Here is a 27,102-nt window from a genome sequence, read left to right on the forward strand (position 1 = left end):
CCCCCCCCCCCCCCCATGACTAATAGCCCACCAACACTTAGATTTCTGCCCAGGGAACCATTTCTGACCTCTGACTTTCAGAACACTAAAGTGAATTTGTTTTGTTTTAAGGCACTAAATTTGTGTTAATCTGCTGAAACAGGATATTGCAAACTGCATTTAATGAAATACAAGTTTAGTAAAGCATAAGAGTTCTAACTACTGGGATAAGTCATATTACACATCAAAATGCTAATAAAGAGATTAGGAAACATGCTTTCATGAGACTCGTGCAGCTGCTGTGCATCTGGAGGTTTAGTTTTGAGATTCCGGGCAGCCAAGGTAAAAAAGAAAAACACTGCTAGTTAGATATTTGATTTTCTCTATCTTTAATTTTAAGATGTATTAATTTCTGGCTTTCATCTAATATTTAGCTTGGAAACCTATCTTTAAAGCGAGTATCATAATATATACCTTGAGAAATATTACATGCTATTTGGACTAAGATATATTAGAAGTTACCAGACACTTCAGAGACTGATTTTTTTCTAGCATCCTTCCATGAAGACTGAGGGCATGTTAGTCAGTTCACCTCCAGCTGCGTCTATCACTTAAGGTAAGAAGCAGTTGTGGCACAACTTCCAAAAGTGACTCAGTTCATGCTAGAGTTGAGGTTTAATGAAGTGTGGAAAATGAATACGATCATGGCATAAATAAAATAAATTTCTGAAGCACATCATGTAAGTTTTCAAATAAATGTTAGTATATTTATGTAAAGGAGGTCATAAAATATAAATGTAAATATGGGCTATCTATTATTGGATTAGACCTGGAGAGTCTGGCTAAATAGAATTCTTTAATCTAGGATTCTGATGAACTTTGGAAGTAACGTGCTGTTCTTGGTTATAGCTGGAGCACATTTGCCTATTTGATTTACAAAGTCTTTATAAATGTTTTAAAGTTTTCTTTACTCAGACATACTGATCCTAAGAGCATTACAAGAGATCCCTCTATTACATTCCAGACTAGAGACCTCATACTGGACCTCATTTGTTTGAAGATTCCTGGTAGGCATGATTCAAAATTGGCTTACATTTTCTCCAAGTTCAAATGAACCCTTCTAAACTTGTCAAGAAGAACAAGGACAATGGAAACTTTAGTATTTCCTCACTTCCCTCCAGGCAGGGTCCCTGAAGCTGGGACAGCAGTGTGTTCATGCTTAGTGATGATGCCTGTGCACAGGTCCATGCTTCTTGATAAATATACCTGGGTCCACACTTACTGCTGGTAACTGCGTGTGTCCATACTTACTGGGGATAACTGTGCGCTTGTGCTTACTGAGGATAACTGTGCATGCAGAGGAAAGCAACTGAGCTTGCCTCGGGGCTTCATTGAGATCCTCTATAGGAACAACCATCATCCATCTAGACATGAGAAAACTAACCCAAAAGGCCTGCAGCTAATGGGTGGGACAGCAAGTAACACTGTGCTGTGTGCTATCAAGGTCACTGCCACTCACTAACTATAGTGCTGCAGACCAGGGGGGAGGGGGAGAACTCTTGCAAAAGATTTTCTCTCTTTGTACTGCCTCTGTTTTGAGAGGCTGAGTTGAAGTGTTAACACCAGGACCTCAAAACCTGACTCTTAGGAAGACACAGGGATATTGTAGGTATAATTCATTTTGGGGAAAAAAAACATATTGGAGTGGTGTGGGCAATACTGTATAACTGGTGTCATTATAAGAAGAATGCCATGGGAAGGAACAGAGGCCTAAGAACACACTAAGAAAACTGGGGCAGAGGTCAGAGCAGTGAGAGCATGAGTCAGAGAATGCCAAGCACTGCCAGCTGATATATTAGTTAGGAGATAGACCTAGACTCTCCCTCGAGGACGTGAGAGGGACCCACCTCACCCTCTTTTGCTGCAACTTCACCTGGACCATTTGTTTTTCAGAGCTATGGGACATGCGATGGGATAAATCTATCATTTAAGTCCCAGGTAGATTGTGCACTTCACACAGCAAGCCTAGAAAATCAACACATCTACCGCCACTGTCCCTTTCAGACAAGCCTTACAGAGTCTCGGTGGAACGGTACCTAAGATTTCAAAGTGGTTTGCTTCATTTTGCAGTATCAGTAAGCACATTTACTGGCACTACTTTTCACAGGCACTGATGTAAAACCTGAGTGGACTGTCTCCTGAAAGACTCGACCCGATGGTTTACATTAACTCAGAGCAGCAGCAGCAGTGTGTGAGTGTGTGTGTGTGTGTGTGTGTGTGTGTGTGTGTGTGTGTGTTGGAGAGTGGAGGCTCAGAGTCAGACACAGGGAGTGCAGGGTCCTAGTGTTCCAATTGCCAGGTGTGTCAGGCCAAACAATCAAGGAGGGGCAATTCTGTGAGCCCCAACGTCCTACCTCTAATGTGCTTCACTGTCTCCTGTGTGGGTCCAGGACATCCAAGGCATCATTCCCAGAGTACTTTGCACTACCCGTGGCCATTTTTAGTACATAGCGACATCTCCTAACTCTGCCCTGGGCACAGCAGCATGGGCAAGCCCAGCTGTGGTGACCCTGCGGTTCCAGTCTAACCCTGATTCATTCCTTCAGGCTAATGACTCACAGCCTCCATCTCTAGGCTCCACTTTCAGCAAGTTCTGCCTCACACTGCTCATTTTCCTAGGAAGACCTTGTGCAATGACGATCGCCTAGCTTATGTGTTAAAATGATTTACCTCTTATTCTAGGTTCAATTATCCAACTCATTTGCATAGGCTAGGAAATTTTATATGACAAGGTCTAGAATCTAGCAGCCAGCAATTTCTCAACCACAGAAAACACTGAAGATAAAGGAACAAACGCCTCTGGGAACTAAGCCAATGGATGCCACAAACCCAATATCTGCCCATATTCTTGTTAACAAAAGCCTAGAGCCACATATGGACCAAGAACTTTGAACTTGTATGAAAACTAATAGTTTCCCTTTTACTAGTCTCAGTTTTATACTTTCTCTGGAATCATATTTTACTAAATATTAGGTTTAAAATTATTCCAAATAATATTAGTTCTAAAATTATTAGATTTTGGGAATATGATGGCAAAATATGACTGTATTATGATATACAATTTGGTTTTAACCACTGTCTCTGACTTATAATCCCTTCCTCAAAGTGAGTCATAGAAAAAAACTACAATGTCCCCTGTGTTTAGGAAAGCATAGCACACTTCTCTAGAGCTGTGTAGCTGGCTCAGTTGGTATAGTGCCTTGTCTCACAAGCATAGAGACACGGATCTGATCCCTAGAGTTCACATAAAAATGCCAGACTTGCTTACTCCCAGCATTTAGGGAAGGAGAAGCAGGAAAATCCCTGGGTTGCACTGACCAACCTGTCTAGCCTTATTGATGAGCTTCAGCCCAATGAGACACCTGGCCTCAAAAGTGATGGAATGGTGGGTGTTCCTGATGATGGCCCTGGAATTGTTCTCAGGCTTTTACACACACACACACACACACCTGACTTCTTAAGTCCATCATAAGACTCTCCTCGTTCCAGAGGCTTCCTGCTCCTTATCCTTTGAAGGAGGAAAGGGGAAGAGTCTCAACAGACTGTATGCCATAATGGTACCATAAAACCAAAAGGTAGCATTCAAAGGAGTTCCTTGTAACTGGCCACACGCAGATCTCTGGGAAGCAGCATGTTCCGATTGGGCATTAGATTTCCCAGTTCCCTCTCCCATATCACACCTGTGCATCTCTTTAGCTGGGTCCTTTGGATTATCCTTCATAATAAAAAAATAAATATAAGAAAGTGCTTAGAGTTTTGTGAGCTGTTCAATTGAATTAATTAAAACTGAAAAGCGGGGGGGGGGGACATGGAACCCCTGAATATAAGTCAAAAGTTCAGATTAAAAACTACTTAGGTTCATGACTGACCCCTGGCCCCGGGAGGCAGTCTTGCATGCTTGGGATGAGATCTAAACACTATCTCCTTGTAGTATCAGGAGTGAACAAGATTCAAGATACCCAGCCGCTGAAGAAATGACCCGCTATTTGATGAGAACACGAAACCCTGGTATATTCCATGTCAGCAATCTATTGTTCTGATATGAGAACAGAGGTGAAACATGAAAGCAACTGCTTATGCTAGACACACAGAACAGCACAGAACAGAACAGCACAGCACAGCACAGAACAGAACAGAACAGAACAGAACAGAACAGAACAGAACAGTGCTCCTCAGGTGAGTGTCCTGAAGTATCACCAATGGGCTTGTTAGATGTGTAAATCTTATGCTCCATGTCACTCAGACCCTGCTCAGAAGTCTTGAGGATGGGGTCTGGCAATCCGTTTACTGTGGATTGATTGCCTGGTTATTTTTGCTGCTTTTCAGCAGGTCTCATTGTACAGGCCTGGGTGGCTTGGAGCTCACTGTTTAGACCAAACTAGCCTTGCTGCAATCCTTCTGTTTCTTCTCCATCTCTCAATTCTGGGACTGTAGCGGTGAGTGTCAGTGACTGCACAGGGCATACTTCAACGGATGACTCAACTGGTCAGAAAATGGTTACACTCAGCATTTTGATGAGACAGTAGAGAAATCATTGACTTACCTTTTAAAGATCTGATAAAGCTTCAAAACAACATCAAATAATGCAACTTTACTCTCTAGAATATTCTAGTTGCTGAAGCAGCAATTTTTGCCCAACAATTCCATGAAGAAACCAGTAATTCTTGTGGTTGTTTCTTCTCATCTTTCTATGTATCTCCTTTTATCTCCCTCATCTTTCACAACTTTACTCTGAGCATACCTTTAACTGTTGTAAGGTCACCACCACAAACTGCCTGTAGCCATCAAAGTCAGCACATGGGTTACCCATGAGGAACAGCTCCTTCAGATGAATATTGTGTGTCAGGGTTTTAACGCTGCTCAGTTCTCCAATGAAATTTACAGTCAAGTCAAGTTTTGTCAGCCACTCACATCCTATTAAGGAGAAAAGAGAAGAAGAAAAAAGAGGCAAAGGTGACAGTAGTAATAAATTTGTACAGTACCTGATTGCTTCAATGGACTCTCTGATACCAGAACACAATAGGCATTCCTTAGATGTGCCTACATATGCCTCCTTCTGAACTCTTTCTAGTTGTTGCTGAACTAGAGGAAGGCTAATCTGATTTACATGGCAGTCCCTGTAGGCTTAGTTCAGTAAAGGCTGTCTTTCCTTGTGATTTAATTATGTTTGTGTGGATGACACGGCCCAACTCGACAGCCTTCAGTCTCTGAAAATTAAATCCATGCCGCCAGTGCATCCCAGCCCTATGTAAACTTAGTCCGCCAAACTTCTACAGTCCCTCCACACCCCATGCCTTTGATTTCACCATTTCTCTGTTGTTTTCTGGTGGCCACATCAGCAAAATGACCTTGACTCAGATAGGTTCATAGCTCTGCAACCTTGTTCCATTTGGTGAGTGTTATCCCATTTCTCAAAATTACATAGTGGAACTTAATTACTACATGATGATTTTCCTTCCTCCATCACCTTTCCTTGGTCTCAAGTCTTGACTCCACCTTGTCCTGGGCAGGAGGTCTTTTAAATAGGCAGCTTATCAGTGGCTACATCACTGATAAGAATAACATCCCTCCTCCCAAATTTTCTCCTAGATCTCTATCTATGAAACCTACTATGAGCACTGTAACTTTGGTTCTTACTTTTACATCAAGTATAAAAGTAATCTTCTAAACCCATTCAAAACAAGAATGTGTGGAAGGGAGAAAGAAGGAAAAGTAGATCGATGACAGAGAGAACTCAACACCTTGACATGCCACAAAGCAGGAAAGTGTTCAGAAACTGTGAAGAGCACCTACTGACAAGTTGGTCTGTTTGCAAGAACTGCTCTGGCCACGCCTGGAACAATGTGAACATCAAACTAAAAAGCAGACATAAGAAATAATGAGCAAGTATGTGCAGAAGGTGAGGTTCTTGATTAAAGTTGAATATCATCCAATGAATGTGCAATAATGGAACTGCAGGATCATTACTGACTATATTAAAACCAACTTAAAGTCATGATAAGGGACAGGATGTTCACATGATTTCTTAATATAGTCCCATCAGTTGCTTATTAACTCAAATATAAAATTCGGGGAAATATAATGTAGAATGAAAAATTAGATACTGACTGTCCTTTGCTTCTTTTTGTGACATTTAGATATTCTCTGATGTTTAAATTCTCTGTATGACTTTTGTCCTTTCTGATATTTTCTTGTAATGTAATTCAATACTTATAACTTATCTTCTTCTGTTATTATCTGAGCTCCATGGACAATGGGAAATTGTGTTTAAAACAGATTGGCTTATTACATACATGAATAAAAGGAAGCAAAGGGTTAAGACATGTTTGTGGAGGAAGGCAATGGCAGAAGAAAGAGAGGGAAGGAGTAAAGACAATGATGGAGGTATGGGAGGGGTAGTGCATGATGGCGCAGGTTGGACACCAGAGAGATTTGTTAGTTGGCCAGATGAAAACTAAGAAAAACACAACTTTAGAGATAATGGGTCTCCAAGGATAGGGAAGAACACTGACAAAGCTAAGTATAGATCAGAGTCTTTCAGAGCCACACAACAGTTCGTAACAGACAGATGACTGTTACTGTTAGATTGATGCCATACCCAGTATATCCATGGCATAAAATATGTTGGCACGAACATGAAACTAGCTTCATGCTTAGTGTCTGAAAGTGGGTAACTATGGATGCGGAGACATGAGGATCTGAATCCACATCCCCAGAACACACATGAAGTCTGGGCACTACAGTACTCAATTATGATCCCATTACTGGAGATAGGGTAAAAATGGGTAGATCCTGAAGTCTCAGTAGGCACCCAGTTTAGCCTAAATGTCAAGTCCTGGATTCAATGTAAGACCTCATTTCAAATAGAGATATAGAGATAGAGATAAATGAAAAGAGAAGAGAAGAGAAGAGGAGGGGAGGGGAGGGGAGGGGAGGAAAAGCAGGAAAACACTGGATGCTTACCTTTTACCTCCACACAAGCACATATAGATGAACACTTGCACACATATACATGTGTATGCATGCACACACGCATGCGCACACGCACACTCACACACACGCACACACACACACAACTATGTAAAACTGGCTAACCAAACACAGTTTTATCTTTTCATCCCACTATTACCAAAGCATTAAGAATGAGGGTTATGGAAGCTGTATCAGGACATGGGGACCTGATGCTCAAGGTGAAGAAACTAAGATTTAACTCTAAGTTTTAAGATTTCATGTGCTGTGGCAGTGTCCAAGGACTGATGGAAAAACAAGCAACGTGAAGTGATAACAGAAGTGGTCTTAGTGAATTGTTATTTCAAAAATTGCCAATATGACAATATCTGATATTTAATATATATGAATAGAAGAAAAATGTATGAAAATGACGGAAAACTAAGACACAGTTTCTGTGTTTTTCTCTGATCTCCTACTACAAGAGAAGAAGATAGTCAACATGTGCTAAATGCATCTATTAAAATGCCACAGCAAAACTATTTTTATAACTACTGTATTTTAATGAAAACATTAAAGGACTGAGGAAACAGTGGGAGGGACCTGTGTTTTGAATCCCCAGGACCCATATACAAAGCTAGGCATCACCATGAATGCATGCCTGCAGCCACAGTGCTGGGTCAGTGGAGGCAGGAGGATTGTGTGGTCTTACTGGCCAGTTGGTCTAGCTAACAAAAGAGTAAGCTCTAAATTTAATAAAAATGCCTGTCTCAATAAAGATCAATAGAGGAGAGTATTTGATAGTGTCCTTTGACCTCCATGTACATATGAAACCACATACATATAGGAGTACACACATGAATATAACATATAACTGAAAAGATATCAAATTCTTTACAGGCATAAAATGTGCTTATAACCTATATGGTAGTGCCTTATTTAATCCCAACACTGTGCCTATAAGAAAAAGATTATGATAACTGCTATTTAAGGTCAGATTGCTAATGGTGACACTTGGCTCTGTGAGGTTGCTTTCATCATGGAAGCTGGCAGCTAGTTCTGTCCCCTCTTCCTGTACCTGGCCATATCTGAGAGACTTCCTAAGAGATAGACTGGAGCCATCGTGAAGTAATCCTGAGTGTCCCTGAGTATGGGGTGCTCACTAATGCATACACTGTACACATGAATAAAGTATGACATGGTACTTCTAATGTATGTACAATTTTTATGTTCAAGTTGGAATACAGAAAACATACACTAAGGCCTGCTCTTGGAACACTAGGATACTCAGAGTCCAAATGAAAACCCTGGCTACAAGAATTCACTGACCTATCAGAGTTTTAGCTGATATAGAAGTAAGACAGGAACCATCAGCCATGTGCCCTGAAATTCTGACTTACACAACCACGGGACGGGATTGTCTATTGAGACATAGCTTCCTTTAGTTTGTTTCTTTGCCACATGAAGGAATTGGAACTCTAAAGTGTATGAAGCAAGAGCATACCAGTGTTCTCATAGCTCTTGAGTGGCTGAGTTGAGACTTGAACTTAGCTCTGCTTTCCTGAAAAGCATTTCTGAGCTGGCATATGAGAATCTCTGTCCGTGTTACTGCTTTACAAATTTCATTTTTATCCTCATCATCTTCATCACTATTGTCATCATTATCATTGTGACCATCATCTTCATCACCACCATCACTACCACAGCCACCACCACCATCATCATCATGTTAAAGTTCTTAAGATAAAGCTCTCATGCAACACATATTTGTCTACCTAAATAACAGCATTTGTCACCACCAAGCCAGGAGTGGCCTAGGCTGGACTGATCTTGAATCCACAATGGTGGAAAGGGACAGTCTTTTTTAGGACAATAAACTTGGTTTGTTTTATCTTTAGGTTTAAACATGAATGTTCTATAATCTTGGTTTAGCAGTATATTTGTTTCTACATATTACATATGTGTGTATTAAATTATATATTTTCATGATAAAGTCACCCATGGAAGGGTATGATTAAAATTGGATCAAAGAATAAGTGAGCTCTCATGTAAAATTAACCTAGACTCTACTTCATAAACTAACATGAGTTTAAGGCCAAAAGTCCCAGCTCCAACAGCATCAACAGTTTCTGATCAGCCCCTGGTCCCCAAACAATAGAGATGGATAACGGTGACGGGCACAGAGAGAGGGTTCCATCAATGTGGCTGTGTTGTTAGGGGCAAATGGAAAGAACCAACAACTCCAAGTTTAACCTTAGGGTACTGCCAGAGCTTTAAATTTTAACAAGAGAATGGGATAAAGGGCAAGAGGAGAGTATAAGTAAATAGTCACGGTCAACATGAGCACTCACTGGTCATGTTCTGAGTTCTGATCTTTGAGGTGGTCTACAGAAGTCCTGCTCACCCAGGAGGACAAGCTCTTAGGCTGTCCTGGCCACTCAGATGCAATGCTATCATCCTAAGGACAAGTGTTCCCAGTACATGGGACATAGCACATCTGGCTTCTAAATGTGATGCTTGCCTACCAGGACAACTGTAAACTGAGCTCCCCAGGGAATAGATGCACTTGTATTGATTGCTGCTGTTTGACGGATTAGTACCTCATGACTGTGGGGACCTGGAATGCTGTAGACACTAAGGCTGATTGCCTTCAGCTATCTTTAGTCCCTTCAGGGCCATTTAGCACTCATCTTCTATGTCTGATCCAGTGTCCTTCCAACTACCAAGCAAAAACCTTCAGAACGTATGAAATTAGCAGATCATGAGCTTCCAGCAACTTGGACGCCAGACAGCATCAGAACCTGCAACGTGGTTCTCTCTGCTTTGCTGTAACCCACTGACCTGATGTCCCCATAATACATCTGGTACATGACTTTATGCAGTGACATGGGAGCTCATGGACACTTTCACTATAGACACATGATCTGGGGGACACATTCTAGGTTATTTATAGGCCCTGGCCCTCCTACTTGACTCAGAATAAATAATCTCTTGCTACCTGCGAGGTGAGAACCATGCATTGTGCTGACACTAATATTACATTTACCTTGGGAAGCTCGGCAAAACATTTAATGCTATTTTTCTTTCATGTAAGAAAAGCCTGATTCACAAGATGCCAGCAAGATGAAAATGTCATGGTTTGGGGTTTTGCTATGGTTTTAAGAATGAAAATCTCAGGACTCTCTATGTGTTCATAATGGTTAAAACAAAAACAAGTTTTCACTTTGCTTAGATGTGGTCTAAATGTAAAAAAATATTACACCATGTTTTTCATGTCACCGATGAGCATGTCCCAAGGTGGCCAAACTTGACCAACCCTTCTGTGCCAAGGCAATCATTCTCTCCTCCACCCTTTGCTTTCTATCCTAAAAAAGTCTATCAGTAGTAAACTGGCCCATCTACTGGTCACAAACACTTAGTGCCCTTCCCTCCCCTCCAGGTTAGGGCAAGATTGTTCTGGGAGAGGAACAGCAGGGACCTCATTCTACCCTGGTGAATCCTAAACAGAGAACAGAGAAGAGGGGGAAGAAAGATAGAGACAGGTTTCTTTGTTTTGCTTTCCCTATCCTCCTCCCCCTCCTCCTCTCCCTCCTCCTCCTCCTCTCCCTCCTCCTCCTCTTCCTCTTCTTCCTCCTCCTCCTCTTCCTCTTCCTCCTCCTCCTCTTCTTCTTTGCCATCTAGGAAAAGAAGGGGGCGCCATTCCCTTTTTAAGATAAGACTGAGATTTACTGTAGCAGAGGGACTGAATCATCCATCCATCGTCCTCTTCTCTCACATATAGCCCTTCAAATCAAACCAAAAGTACATGCATGCCAGCAAAAAAAGGGAAAAAAGAAAAGAAAAGAAAGAAAGAAAGAAAGAAAGAAAGAAAGAAAGAAAGAAAGAAAGAAAGAAAGAGTCCCTTTTCTCTTTATGGTCCCCCTACACACTTCTAATCTTGATATGCATGTCCCCAAACTAGCCTGTACCCAGTTCCCCTTAGGGCTGGGAGGCACAGTACAGAAGGGAGCACCTGCCCAGACAAAGGTTAGAGGCACACAGCTGTGACTGTAATTTGCAAAGTTCAAACCACAATAGCAACGATGCTGCCCTCTAGTGGTAAATTATCAGAACGTTTGTTAAAAGGGAAGTCCCGGACCAGCAAGAGCTTCTCAACAAAAACAAGTCCTGGATAGCCCAAAACAGGGAGGGGGGTCATTAACTTTCTGACAATTACATTAAAATGTATTATCATGAACTTACGTGCTGAGTGAATGCTGCCATTCCTTTTGGCCACAAGCTAACAGTGACAGAGCTGCCGTGTACACCAGTAGTGACTGACTACTCTTCCAAAACAGGAAGATAGTGATAGAGCTCTGAATCTCAGTACTGATCCTGAATTTGGGGCTTTGATGCTGGCAATTTCCAGGTTTTGAGGATAGGGATTCAAAAGGAACAATGTGTACTTATGACTGTGGGTATGTCACTGAGATTACTCTTTCTGCATGGGGAGGCAAAGAGACTAAAACCCCTGTCCCAAGTGAACCCCTCCCTGTTTTAGCTATTGACAGATGGGAGTTGGGTGGCAGAGCAGCTTGCCTGCCTCAGCTCCCCGCCCCTCACTCTGCAGCAAGACTGACAGTCAACGCGTTCCACCCACTCACAGGGCACACAGCCCTGCCACACACAGGAGAGGTTGGCCAGGGAAACCACCTCACAGCTGTGAGCCCATACCAGCCACTGGACACACAAGACTCTCTGTGTTTGCTGTGTGACACCAAACTAACTACCCCCAATAAAATAGCCCCTAAGAGAGAGTGGCGATCAAGAAAAGGCATCCAGGGAATGGGAGATATTAAAATCAGAGTTCTAACTACATAAAAAAAAATATGTTAGATGATATTATCCATCCAACAACAATCGCACCACAGAAAAGCAGCGATCGGTGCAGGAGGGAGTGAGAAGGTGGAAATTGTGGCCAAATCAGAGTTAATTGAAAATGAAATGAATTCTAGAATGAGAAAGAATTAACATAATTATTCTGGGATTTAAATCTGGTGCGATGTCTCAGACTGCCGAATAAAAAGACAGACTAGTTTAAATAGACATGCAGCTTAGGAGGCATGGGAGTTCCAATGAGTATAACCACACCCAATTAATAGGCACGGGGTTATGAGGAAGAGAAATGATTACAGAAAGACAATGAAGAAAGAAATGATATCTGAAAATAAGATAGGAGGAAAAAAGAAAAAAGGAAGTAGGGAGTAAGGAAAAATGTCAAGAATTCTTTATCTGGGAAACTTCAAAAAATTTTTTTAACAAGTAAACAAAAACTGAGTATCTGCAGCGATGTATCTTCGGCCCAGAAGGAGATAATGCAACAAAGAGTTAAAGTCATGAAAACGCATGTGTTCATGATAGTTCTGATCCTTCCAAACCTGTTCTTTAGCATCTTCAAATTCAAATATTACAAAAAGGATCCTCAATAGAAGCCACTATGTGAGTAAATGCAAAAGTCATATAAACTCACTTTTTTGGTACTTTTCTCTCCTAGCTTATTTTTAAATGACTATAAAAATCAGTCATCATAAATCTGTACTGATGGGTAAGTAATATATAAAGAAGTGATTTGTGGTAACTACAGCAAAAGGGAAAGACAGCAGCATGAACACAATAGCAAGGTCTTGTCTACTGTTGAAATTAACTTAGCATTAACTGGATCTAGACTGTCCTAAAATAAGATATGAATTTTAATTCCTGTGATGCAACAAAGAGGGGGAGGGGAAAGGGTGAATAGGGTCAGGTATGGGGAGGGCAGGAGAGAAGCCCAGAGGGCCAGAAGAATGAGTGAAAATAAGCAGCCTCAAGGGGTGGGAGGTGGGAGGACCCTCTGGAAAGTACTAGAGACCAGAGAGGAGAGAGAAACTCTCAGAGCTCTATGGAGGTCACTTAGCCAAAATGCCAACATTAGAGAGAAGGAACTCAAAGACTCCACCTCCAGATAGACAAGTCTTCAAGTAGAGGGACTGGGTTACCAACTTATAGTCAAAATTTCTGACCCAGAATTTTTTCCTGTCTAAAGTGGAGAATAGATTGAGGGATCCCAATTTGGGATCCATCTTAAGGGAGTGGACACTAAAGCCTCACACTATTGCTGATGTTATGATGTTCATACAGACAGGAGCCTGGCATGGCTGCTCCTCTACTGTCAGGAGCCATAATAGGACAAGCATATTACTAGCAGGAATCTTTCCTAAAACTAGCAGCTGACTGAGACAGATGCAGATACTTAGACCCAACCACTGAACTGAAGTCAGAACCCCTATGGTTGAATTAGGGGAAGGATTGAAGAAGCTGAAGGGTAGGGCAACCCCATAGGAAGACCATCAGACTCAACTAACCCAGACCTCAGGGAACTCCCAGAGACTGAGCCACCAACCAGGAGCATACATGGGCCGGGCTGAGGCCCCTAGTACATATATAGCAGAGGTCTGCCTGGTCTGGCCTCAGTGGAGATGATGTGCTTAATCTTCAAGAGACTTGAGGCCCCAGGGAAGTGGGGAGGCCTAGTGGTGAAGGGAGCATTCTCTTGGAGGCTGGGGGGGGTGGAGAGAAATGGGATGAGGAACTGTGAAAAGGGGAACCAAAAGGGGTGGGTAATGACTGAAATGTCAATAAATAATGTAATTAAAAAATAAAAAAGATGATTAAAAATATATAGTGGGTGTTAGAAATCCAAACGTGGGTCCTTCTGTTTGAGGGCAAATACTTTACCCATTGAGCCATCAGCATAAGAATTCTTGATAGCTACAAAGGTGAAGCATTCATTCCGTGTGCCAATCGACCAACAAACACAAGATGTGGTGTCTCTATGGTGTGCAGTATTATTTACCCATGAAAGGAAAGGACGTACTGAGACATGCTGCAGTGTGGAGGAGTCACTGTGCCTTAAAGGAGGAAGTCAGACACAAGAGACCACACTCACTGCTGCTCCATTTGGGTTGTGTTCAGAAATATGGGGAAAGAGGTGATCTCGAGCTGCCATTTGTGGGTAAGGAGGGGCACGAGTACAGTAAGTACCGAACAAGACGGCATTTTTTTTTTTTAATGATGAATATGTTCTAGAACATACAAGTGTACCAAAACTGCTGGACTGTGCATTCACAGTGGTGAATTTTATGGTATGTAATTTATATTTCAATTTTAAAGAGTGTTTCAACCATGATACATTTTGAGAAAATTTTGAGTGTCTTTTGATACAGTTTACATGGTAAATTTGAAATGGATTGGAGAAGATATGTGTGAAAAATTAAGATGTTGAAAGTAGAACTTAATACAAAATAAACCATATTTAGGAACTACAAGAGAAGAGATTGATGAAGTTTAGTGTATTAGAGAATAAAACATCTGCATCCTAGTATCGTAACTGAAATACACAGAAGAGTGGTGTATCAATGGAAAATATCTGTACCACATGACGATGGTTTAGTATCCAGAATGTATAAGAGTATACTTCCCAAAATGGAAAATCAATAGAAAAACTGGACAAAAGATAGGAAACACCTTAGAATTCACCTGAGGAGAAAGAACTTTTCACAAGCATAGCCAATAACGAAAGCAATCAGTGCCAAGTGGCTCAGTGCTCCTGAGTACGTTTCAGTGTTGGGGAGGCATTTTCTAAGCCATACAGAAATGACACTCATGAGGACCAGCAGGTACAAGGAGGAGCTGATACAATCTTTCAGAAGAAAAAGAAATTGGCAGGATAGTCCAAAATCTGCATATTGAAGCCGAGGAATTTCAAGTCTAAATAAAACCCCAGGAGGGGAGGCAGATGGAAAATGCACAGAGCGGCTGAAGAAGGGTGCGCTGTCGCCAGTTCATTTTAGCAAAGCACTGGAATCCTCAAATGTCCATCTGCAGACAAATGCTTGGCACATCCCTGTGTATTTACGTCATTATGCAGCCTCCAGTCCCTGTTTTTGCATAATAAGATATTGAGGTGATTTCCAGGAAGAAATTAACTTTCAAAATATTATTTATAAGGACCAGAGTGAGAGCTCAGCAGCTGCTGCCAAACATGAGTTAGATTCCCCGGAGTCCATCGCCATAATGTGGAACAAAACTAACTTCTACAAGTTGTTTTGTGACATCCAGATATATTCTCTCTTCCTCTTCCTCTTCCTCTTCCTCTTCCTCTTTCCCTCTCCTCTCTCTTCTTCCTCTCCTTCTCCCCCTCTCACTCTCTCCCCCTCTCACTACCTCTCTCTCTCTCTCTCTCTCTCACACACACACACACTGTCAAAAATGTTAAGGATGAGATGTACAATATGATCTGATTGATAGGAAGCAAAACTAAAGTGAAACACATGTAACATATTCAAGATGTCAATTGCAGCTACCTTTGGTAAGGAGACCAACCGAGGAAGGGATAAAACATTTCTGGCTTTGAATTTACATATCACTTTACTGTTTGAAGTTTTATAAGAACTAAAATGATCAAGATTTATGTAAAAAATAATAAATTTAAAGAATTAAGAATTTTTAAAAAAGGAAAAAAAGATTTATGTAAAATATAATTTTAAGGTAGCCCCTTTGTATCTACACTACCTCACAAAGGTACTTTAAAGTTTTTATTTACTCCATGGAAACCAGGAAATTTCTTACCTTCCAAGTTTTCAATTCTTTCAATGTTGTTCAATGCTAAGTTCAAATATTCAAGTTTCTTCAGTTTGCTAACATTTTCTGTAATACAAATAATATAATTAATTGGCCTTCAATAATATTATTTTATAACTTGTCATGAAAATGATACAGAGAAGCAAAAGATTGCATGTGGCTAGTGGCTTTTCCTATCTTTATGGTCTTAGTCACGCTTTCCACTGCTGTGAGAAATCACCTTGACAAAAAGCAACTTGGGGAGGAAAGGGTTTGTTTCTTCTTACACCACCTGATAACAATCTAGCACTGGAGAAAATCAGGGCAGGAGGAACTCTCAAGGCATGAAACTGTAAGCGGGAGCTGAGGAGGCATGGAAGGAGTGCTGCTTATCGTGCTGTTCCACATGACTTGCTTAGCATGATATCCTACATCATCCAGGTCTCCCAGCCCAGGGGAGGCACCACACACAGTGATCTAGGCCCTCTCACACATCAATCATCAACCAAGAAAATGCAAGACAGTATTGCCCACAGGCCAATCTGGTGGGAAAATTTTCTCAATTGAGGTTTCCCCTTCCCAAATGTCTCAAACTTGTGTCAAGTTGACAGAAAACTAGACAGAACTATACAACAGACACAAGGTCGCCTACAAAGCTTTCCTCTCTTCCTCCCTTCTTCTTCAGGGTACTAATGTTTGCACATGTCCCTATCCATCTCCAATGCCACTGGCCTACGTTTAGGCAAGCTCGCTAGTGTACAGGACTCAGTAACACCTGCTCAGTACTTAGGCTTAAGTCAACCAGCCGGCATCATTTCCTGGAAGCCTTGTACTAAAGAAAGGGACACACACCACAAGTATTCAAAGTCAGGCAAAAACTCCATGCTCTCTGCTTTGGGACTGTATATATCTTTACTACAAGAGGATAACAAGGATATAACTGCTATCCCCTTTAGTCATTCTACTTGGTCATAAAGGAACCAGCTGTAAATAAAGTTTACTCTGTGATGATGGAACAGAGAAAAGGGACCCACTGCCCTTGGAGTCCTCTTTATCTCGTCCTATAGGTGGACAGCCATGAGAAGTAAGCTTTCCTTAACTTAAAGCTAAAATGAACCTGCCATGAGATTATGCATCTTTTTAAAATAAATCTGAAAGGCCATTCACACAAAACAAGTATGAGCTAGACAAAGAACTGCTGTTGAATGAATTGCTGTTTTTAAAATAGTTGATAATAAGACACAGCTGACTATTTGGTATTTACCATATCATATTCTAGGTATTTCACCTATATTAGATTTTAAAAGCCATTTAATTACGTTTATGTATTGTGTGGAAATATATGGGTATGGATGAATGTGTCACAGGATGTGTGTGGGCATCAGAAGACAACTTGTGGGAGTCAGACCTCTCCTTCCACCATGTATATCCTGGAAGTTGAACCCAGGTCATCAGGCTTGGAGGCAAGCATCTTACCCCCTGAGCTAGCTCACAGGCTGTGTGTGTGTGTGTGTGTGTGTGGTGTGTGTGTGTGTGTGTGTGTGTGTGTGTGTGTGTGTGTGTGGTGTGTGTGTGTGTGTGTGTGGTGTGTGTGTGTGTGTGTGTGTGGTGTGTGTGTGTGTGTGTGTGTGTGTGTATACATTCATATGCCAATAGAGTTAATGCACATGTCTGAGATTAAACGGTAGAGTCAAAATAATTAGATTCTAGAGCTGTGCACTGAATCATTACACTTTCTCTTAAAAGAAGAATTATTTGAGGCAAAAAAGAAAGATGGTATCCCTGACTCACCTAAGCAATGCTGCTCTCCCAGGTCCTCTGAAATATTATGAATAGCAAGCATGGCTTACTATCATTGCATTAAGCACTATTCAGAGTTCATCTAAAATTACATATATAGCCTTGAATATATGAGAACAATACTTAGTTCTCAGTGCTTTGAGTCCACTTTTTTTTTTTTTTTTTTTTGAGACAGGATTTGTCTGTGTATCTCTGGCTGTCCTGGAACTCACTCTGTAGACCAGGCTGGCCTTGAACTCAGAAATCCACCTGCCTCTGCCTCCCAANCTGTCCTGGAACTCACTCTGTAGACCAGGCTGGCCTTGAACTCAGAAATCCACCTGCCTCTGCCTCCCAAGTGCTGGGATTAAAGGCATGTGCCACCATGCCCAGCCTTTTTTTTTTTAAATAAAGATTTAATATACTATAGATTTTCTGGCCACCACTGCCTGGCAAGTCCACTCATTTTTAAAATGAGAATCTGAGGACAAATTAAGCTTCTCTTAGAGATTAAATTACTCAAGTGGTACTAGTGTTTACAAAAGGGTCTCTAAGGGCAGCTGAGTACTCAGTCATCAACACATTTGGAGGTTTCTGTGTGCCAGCGATCAGGAAAGGCAGAGTGTCTCATCTACATCCTGAACAAAAATAGTCATTCCTCTTTGAATTGCCACCCCACACTGGGATACCTGGCTTGCCAAGAACTCCTTTCCTCACTTCTGTTATTTGCATGGCCCTCAAATGCTGGAATCACCCAGTGGAAATCAATATAAGAGTTGTACAAGTAGAATTTCCTCAGTTAAATTCCCAAGAGACAGGGAACAAAGTGGCTAGAAGATGGGCAAAGATTCTATAAGTGCCCTCTCTAGCAGGCCATAAGAAAGTTTGAGAGCTCAAGCCCAAACCACTGTGGCAGCCCGTGTCCCAAAATGCCACAAGCAGGCCCACAGACTTCTTGTTTACCAAATATCTATTCAGGTAAAAGAGGCTTGTGCATCAATGTCCACTCCCCCCACTCCCTCATCTTTAAAATGCCCACAGGAGAGATGTTGGGAGAGCAGATCCCTGGTGGCTACCCCACACCCAGGCTCTGCACTCTGGTAGGTTCCCAGATGGTCCTTAGCTCACACTTGCTTCATTGCTGAGCAGAGCCTTCCTCCCACCGCCCATCTGTCCCACTGAGTGAGCCAGGGAGCTCTAGGAAAGGCAGTTGCTTTGCAAACTTCTACTTCAATGGTAGGACAGCATGTGTGGATCCTAGAGAAGCACTTTCACTTGCAAAACACATGCCTAAATGCCCATGGGTGGAGCAGCATTGAAAAATCCCATTATTAGAATTTAAAAGAGTGTTTAATTTAAGAATACTTCGGAAGCCAAAATTTAAGCTTTCTCACAGCCCTGAAAAGGCCTGAAATACTATGCTGTTAATTAGTAATTGTGATGGACCCAGCTGTGGAGATTAAAATTTTGGGAACTCTTTTGAGATCTGTACAATTAGCACCGTTCTGCAAAGTGCCCATGAATAAAAGCTGGTGGTTTTATCTAACCGCCTTTTTAATTGAACAGTTTGCCAGAGTTTCCAGTTCCTGGTAAAGCAAAAGACACCAAGAATATTTATCTGAAGAAATATATAGTTTTACTAAATCTTCCCCAAATGATGCAGATCTGGGCTTTTTATAATCTTCTAGCAAATTTTCAATTATCCACAGCATGCTACCAGGCTTTCTCGGCCTTGGTAATGTTAGCATTTTGAGCTGGATAATTCTTGTCTTGTAGTAGTATTCCTGGCTTCTGCTAAGGTGGGACCTGTAACATACATCTCCAACACACACACAGACACACACACACATACACACACACAAACTCCTATGGTAATCAAAATATCTCCAGCCATGGCTAAGTGCCTCCTGTTGAGAACCTCTGCACATCCATGAAAAGTTAACTATCACCTCAACACTGACTCCTGGACTCCAGAGGTGGCACTCTCTCTATTCCAACTCATTCCATCCAGTCCTCCAGTACTATTCACTTTTCCCCTCTGCCTTTGGCTTCAGTTGGCTAACCAGGACAGCCTGGGCTAAGTAATGGCACATATAGCTTGGCAGCTTTCACTACTGAACACTTAATTCATTGTAAGCACAATAATCCTCACACCCATCTTATGCCATACTATATCCCTTGCTACAATAAGTGCTGTCAGCACTATTTTATAAATAAGCCAACGCAGTCTTGGTCAGCTTAACCGACTTAGTTATTTTCACACAGATCACAAATAAGGAACAGAGGAAGGGTTCACAGACAAGTCTACTTGATGCCAGAGCCCATTCGTGCTTTTACCATTCAGGCAGAGTTGCTTTAAGAAGTGACTCACCATTTGTTCCCTTATGGTTGCATAACCCCATTGTATGCCTCTTGATGCATTATTAGGATGCATTATTAGGATACATTATTAGGACTCATTATTAGGGATGCAGGGGACAGGAAAAATCAATTTATTCAATGGGTAAATTGGGAGAAGAAACTGGTTATACACAGTCTCTCCCTCCCTCCCTCCCTCCCTCCCTCCCTCCCTTCCTTCCTTCCTTCCTTCCTTCCTTCCTTCCTTCCTTCCCTTTTTCTAGGATGTCCCTGCCAGAGAACATATAATCTAGCTTCCTCCTGCCATAAAACTTGAACCTAGTTGGTCAGGGGAAACCTGTGGCTGCTCAGCTTGCCCAATAATTAAAGATTTGCCTGAGGGTCGTATTAGCAAGTCTATCTACTTAATAGTGTATGTTATGTTCTGCTAGAACTTTATCGGTGTAATGGATTGAATAAGAATGGTCCCCATTAGCTCACATGTTTGAATGGTTGGACCCCAGTCGGTGGAACTGTTTGGGAAGAGTAGAAGGATAAAGAGGTGTGGCCTTGATGGAGGGATGGCCGTCTTGGAGGAGGCATGGCCTTGTCAGAGGAGTGTGTCATTGGGAGTGGACTTTAAGATTTCAAAAGTCCATGCCTACCCATGGTGCTGGCCAGATATGTGGCAGAGGATGACCTTGTTGGTCATCAGTGGGAGGAGAGACCCTAGGGCCTGAGGGTGTTCAATGCCCCAGTGTAGGGAAATGCCAGGTGGGAAGACAGGAGTGGGTGGATGGGGGAGCACGCTCATAGAGGCAGGGGAGAGAGGATGGGATAGGGAGTTTCCAAAGGGGAGACCTGGAGAGGGGAAAACATTTGAAATGTAAATAAAGAAAATATCCGCCACCACCAACCCTGGAAAAGTCCATGCATTTGCCAGTGTGTGTCTCTTGGCCTTGTAGTTATTGTCTCAACATGTAAGCTCTTACCTACTGTGCCATGCCTGCCTGTCTGTTGCTATGACTTTGCAGTGATGGTAATGAACCCTCTGAAACTATAAGCTAGCTCTCAATGCACTCTTCCTTCTATAAATTGCATTCACAGTAATAGAAAAGGAACTAAGATCATCAGATACAATACTAATAGTTTGATCTTTTTTCCCTCATGACTTCTGCACTTACCTGTCAATTCCATTCCAAACTAAAACCATCTTAACGCACCAAACTGATCACAATACCTGGTACTTAGCACTGTGGCATAACTGGCTAACATAGTGTGTGGTAATCTGACAGACATTTAAAAATACATACTGACTTCTGAGAGCAGATTTATCGTCATAGAAAAACTGAACAGAATGTACAGCTCTTAAATACCCAATTATTTCCCTGCACAACCCCAACTGCTGGTCCCCAATGCTATTAATATCTTATCCCAAGGTGATAGACTCATCAAAACTGATAAGCCTAATTTGACATATCATCACCCATACACTTATTCTTATTATTCTTATTCTTGGTCAGTGTGTCTCAACCTTCCTAATGCTGTGATCTTTTCATACAGTTCCTCATGTCCATGTCGTGACTTCCAACCATAAAATTATTTTTTCGCTACTTCATAACAGTCATTTTGCTACTGTTATGAATCATAATGTTAATATTTTTGGAGATGAGAGTTTACCAATGGGGTCACAACTCACAGGTTGAGATCTGCTACTCTTGGTATACATTCTGTGTACCTTGTCAAACAAACATGTATCCACATTGTCCTACATGCTCTGACTATTCATTGTTCATTACTAGTAGCTCCTGGAAAGCACTGATCTTTTGTGGTTTTTATACTTCTGCCTTTCCCTGAATATCAGTTAGACTCACGTAGGCTTTGCTTTTGCATATTGGTTGCTCTTGGTTATGTACACTGAGGACTCTTTTCTGTGTTTTCATGCCTCAGTAGTCATTTCTTTTAAGCTGTGAATAACACTCCATTTCATGGTATAGCATAGTTGTCTGGAGGATCTCTTGGTTGCTTACAAATTTGGGCATCTGTAACTTTTTAAACCAACAACAACAAAAAAGTATTGGTATACATATATGATAAGAATTTTAAATCCCACATGATCTTACCAGTTTTGCAGAGAGATATATAGCTATGGAAAATGCATGACTCATATCCACCCACTTTGAAAACTGGTAGGAGATTATGGGTGCCTCACACTAAACTCTGCTTCCAATTCCATAACAGCATCCCTCTGGATGCCAGGGCCAACTACACACAGGAAGGCCTGGGGAATATTCTGCAAACAGCTACTGAGAGGTGGTGGTGTCTTTTTCCCATGGCCTTCTTATTCAGTTGTTTTTCAAAGTTCTCCCCCTCAAATCTTAAAAAACAAAACAAAACAAAACAAAAACAACAACAACAAAAAAAAACAAATGAGAAATGAGACTTACCAATTTTTCCAATGAGGTTATTTTGAAGATAGAGAATTTTTAAGTCCCGGCACCATTTGTCAATATGTTCTAGCCTTTCTATTTCTTGCTGATGCAAGGAGAGTTCCTCCAGGGAAAAAATTACACAGTCATTGTGCTCAGCATTCCGTCTAATAAGATCTTCTGTGACTGAAAGAAATTTTGCAGCATATTATATTCCCATTCCCATTGTTCTGTGTCGGGTTATTATGTTATTAACATGCTGGAGTTTCTTTGCAGCCAAGCGTCAATTCTTCAGGCCCAAGTAGTTCTCAGACAGAGAGAGTTCAGACAAATCCTGCTTGCTGCCCACCTCATGGGGTCTGTGCAGAGCCATCATGTGAGGCAAAGAAAAGAGACACAATAAAGCCTTCAGTCTCATTTGTCTTTGCATGTTTAATATCTGTGTTTGTTTTGCTGCATAGATGGAGGAGGACTTGACAGTTGACAGCTGTAAGGACATGAATATAGGTTCTCCTGGTGGTTCCAGACCAAACTGGATAAGATCTACTAATGGACCTAATACAGAGAGAGCAGCTAGATCACAATCTCACTGATAAAGGTCAAAGAAAGGCCACTGGTCACTTAACCAATAACTGCTTATTTAGAACTTCATAGAAAGAAAAGAACAACCAAGATCCCGGATAACTGCTTATAAGAAGAGCAAAAATGAGAAGGAGTTCCCATTCTCTAGCAAAAATGATGTGAAGCAGTGACTACCACCAAGACTCAGGTCTGGGGACTATAATGGTGATGGTACCAAGAGGCTGTGGTCCACTCTTGGAGCCAGGAGTGAAATCACGAATCATATTTATAAGGTGGGCTGGAAGCAAAAATGCAACAATGATTGAAACATTCTGCATTTCCTGTGTGAGTAAAAATGCGTTTGATTTGAACCTCTCATTTTAATAAAATGTATTAAATGATTCCTGTCAATCCCGGTATGTAATGAAGACTTATGTACTGTCATCTATCAGGTGCCAGGCACTAACCTGAATCCTTTAAATGGTTTAAAGTAGTGGTAATTAGAGGTATTATTTACCCTCATCTGGAAAGGAACCAAAGCCTAGAGTTTCCCTAATTATTCAGGTCTTGTCTTCCCTAACTATTCAACTGCTCAGTGGCAGACCATGTTAAAACGTACTTCTCAAAATCTTACAAGATCATTGCTTAAAATACCACATATAGTAACCTAATTAAGATGATTTTCTTTGAAGTGACAAATGAATAAGCTAAATGAAGCCTACCATTTACTTGGAAGCTTTATCTTTTGGGTACACATGAAAAATTACAAATTTTTCAATTGTAGTATGGTTGCATGCATCCACCAACTTTTTAATCTTATAATAGATAAATACCAGCAGTTTCTCATTTCACACTAAATCATGAAGGGTTGATGCATCTGGGTAGAGTATAGTTCACACAGGATGTTCTGTGGTAAAGATTTAAGAGAGGCTATGAACTACAGAGGTGCAAACAAATAAAACCAGCTGAGATTAAGTTTCTCCAAAATGATGGGGATGCTCTATGAGAAGCAACTGCCTTGTCCGACACAACAAAACATAGGAAGAGACAAGTTCCTTACTCCAGCCACCCAATGCTAGCATCTGAGAGAACTAGAAAAGATAACACCTTTATTATGTCACAGGGACAAAATACTTATCCTTGTAAGTATTCAACAGGGGTCTGCTTCAGGGATTAGTACTTCTGCCACATGCTAAGATCTACAACCTCAACTATTAAAAGTTTTACTGCCAAGAAAAACAAATGGAATTTTGTGGAGTGTGTGAAATCTTTTTGATAGTAGGAGATGCCCAATCCCAGATAAAAGACACACAACTTTTATTATTTGCAATAAGCCTTAAACAGCATAAGAGCTTGGCAGATATCTACCCTCAATGCTATTAAAATCCACTCTTCTATTACTTACTATGCTTCATCTGGGCTGGCAGGACAAAGAATTCTGGGAGAGGAGGCAGGGAGGGGACCCAAAAAGGAGGTGAGGAGATAAATGCATGGAAACAGGGTACCTGAGCACAGGTAACTAGCCATGCGGCAAAATGTACGTTAAAATAAATGGGTATCTTTAGTTATGGTCTAGTCAGAGTAGAGCCTAGCTATATGGCCAAGGTATTTATAAATATAATTTGAGTCTGTGTCTTACTTCTGGGAGCATGGAGTTGGGAAGCAGAACCTGAACTTAACTTCAACAGACACAGGTAAACAAGCTCTCTTACAACCCTGGGACACCTGTTGGTTTGTCCTTGTTTCTGAAATGGGACCATGAAGTCCATCCTTCCCAAGTTCCTAGATACCTTTGCATTCGTGTGTCAAGAAATGTTTGGATTGAGAGTAACTTAGTTATATACATGACATTAAAATGTCTTTCTTTGTGTGGGTATTCCATAGTACACCCGGCTTTGTATGTACTGTTGCAATCTAAAGGAAATTTTATCAAGTTATAGAAAGAGTAAATTGAATTTAGCAGAGCACTTATTTTTAATGGCTGTGTGGCACTATCTTCTACTTAAACAAGTAGGAGCCCCTGGACATTCAATGGGCTCCTAAATATGTGGCCTTGTCCAGCTAAGACAAGGTCACATGGCACTATCAGCTGGCATGTGTCCATGCCATATTCTGAAAGACAGATTTTCTTGTCTTTTTAAAATATAAAAACATGTATGAACTCGACTTCTGTTTTGCAGTGTGCTGAACTCTCTGCACCTTCCAGTGGGAGGAGGCAGAGTGGCCTTAGATGACACTTCCTTAGCAGAACATGGGGAATGCAAGTAGAGAGGTTATAACACTACACACGATGAATGTTCCTGCTGCTCTAAGGGCCACAGAGGCAGCTGCAAACCCAGTCCTGGGAAAGACAGGCCAAAAGGATTGCAAAGGAGCCTAAAGGGGTAGCCTGACAAGCTCTGACTTGCTGGGATCCCTTTGCTGTGCCTGGAATGTCTCTACTCATTTATAGGCCAGCCTTCACAAACTATTTAAGAAAAGATGCAGAAAAATAAACAACAGCAACAAAAAAAATTTCCTAGTAACCAAACATTAAAAAGGGATATTAAAATTACTCTCCTGACAGCCATAAACACACACACACACATACACACACACACACAAAGTTGGGTTATTTTGTTTGTTTCTGTGTATTTTGTTTTTGTTTTTGTCTTTCCTGGTAGGGTTAAACCTGGGGCATCTGCCACTAGGCATGTGACTGATGGAACATTTAATTAGCCATTCAGTACCTGAAAACAACTGACAATGCATAAGTAGCGATGGCCAACCTGAGAATATAACAAATCAACTGTATAAACTAAAACCATCACCTCTATCTGTAATCTACAAAAATTCTCTTAGAACGCATGCAACTTATGTTCCAGTTTGAGAGGCATAGCCAATATTACTAGAGCTATTTTAAGGTGATGTGGGTATTATTCACCAGAACAGACAAGACTCTCAAGTGCCTAATGGGTATATCTGTGACCTAGAAACACACAGGGTTTGGGGTGGGGGGGTGGGGGAAATGGGTTGTTGGAGGCCATGTTGTTATTAGGCCTGGAGCCCATGAACCAAGAAAATGTTCACATCTAGAAGTTATGCCGTTTCTTTAGACCATGCCTCGAGAGGGAACAATAACATTTGCTACCTAAGGAGTCCCATATCTGCTCCACACTAGCCACTTCCCGGGGATCATTTACAAAACAGACTATGCCACAGGGTTTGTGGCTCTGACACCCACAGTTTTCAAGGAGCACCTGTTTGCTAGATACAGGAATGACTTGGATGCATAGGCTAGAGTGAAAATAGCATGGAAGAAGAATCAGGGATGTAGACAGGGAAGAAAGAGAAGTGAGACGTGAACCAGAAGACCAGCTTTCCCCCTGAGCCTCTACACTCCAGCAAAGGCTCCCATGGAGACTGAAGAGTTCTATTCAATATAGCCTTTGGGTTGTATGAAAGTATACTTCTCAGGGAAGGAGCTCGTACTTCGTTTAGCAGTTTGGTGTATATCTTGGTGAGCCATTACTTATCTGGTTCGCACCTTCTGATTGAGGCTTAGCTTGATGTATACATGAATACATAACCCAACTAGTTGGAACACTGATAGTTGCTACCCATGGTCAAGTCAAATGTGTGCATGAGAATCCTGGCAGTATCTTAAGTATCACTTGACCCGTGAGCACCTACCTACATAGCCCACTCGGGTAACCTGGTTGCTAACAGTATCACTGCCTCCTCCAGATCTGCTGCCTCACACCCTTCTCCAGCCCTGGAGGCTGAGAGGATGGACTACTGGCACCAGAAAATTCTTCTCTGGCTGCATCTCCCACAATATCATCGCAATATTATATAAGTAAAACAGGTTGCCAGCATATGATTATCAAAATTCCCCTTTTAGCATTGTGAATAGACAATAGGAAGGGGTTATGTTTATTCTTATTTCCTATGCGCAAGAGTTAACATGGTAAGAATTGCTATCAGTTTAAATGGGCAGGATGAAGGAAACTTTTTTAGCATGGAAACCAATCTCACAGATATGAGAATCCCCACAGTTATGATCAGAACAAAAATGTTTCTTCTGAGAAGCAACTACTGTATACAGTTAGGAGAATCTTTTAAAGTGTAGAATTACAAAGGGAGGTGGTAGTACCACGGTTCTATGAAAATTCTTAGTGGCCATTTTCTGAACTTTTTAAAAAAAGTCTAACATTTTTAATGTTTTCACTGAGAATTTCATACATTTTACAATATATTTTTATCATATCCATCCATCACTACTTCCAAGTCTTCCCAGGATCCCCCCTCTATCTATCTCCCATGAAGTTTGATGGCCACTTATTTTGTTGTTAATGAGCACCCTACATCATCCAATTAGCACCACACATGT

At 41.3% G+C, this 27,102-nt stretch overlaps 1 protein-coding gene across 1 annotated transcript in view; it reads right to left on the minus strand.

Annotated features, from left to right (window-relative positions):
* The window catches only part of Lrrc6 (leucine rich repeat containing 6), a 114,821-nt gene that overhangs the window by 82,020 nt on the left and 5,699 nt on the right, over positions 1–27,102 (minus strand). The window contains exons 2-4 of the mRNA XM_021183663.1: positions 22,188–22,355; positions 15,634–15,711; positions 4,781–4,953 (exon numbers count right to left, since the gene is read on the minus strand). Coding sequence (XP_021039322.1) covers positions 4,781–4,953; positions 15,634–15,711; positions 22,188–22,355 — 419 coding nt within the window. The remainder of the gene's footprint in view (positions 1–4,780; positions 4,954–15,633; positions 15,712–22,187; positions 22,356–27,102) is intronic.

This window comes from Mus caroli, chromosome 15, assembly GCF_900094665.2.
Source record: "Mus caroli chromosome 15, CAROLI_EIJ_v1.1, whole genome shotgun sequence".
Taxonomy (NCBI): Eukaryota; Metazoa; Chordata; class Mammalia; order Rodentia; family Muridae; genus Mus; species Mus caroli.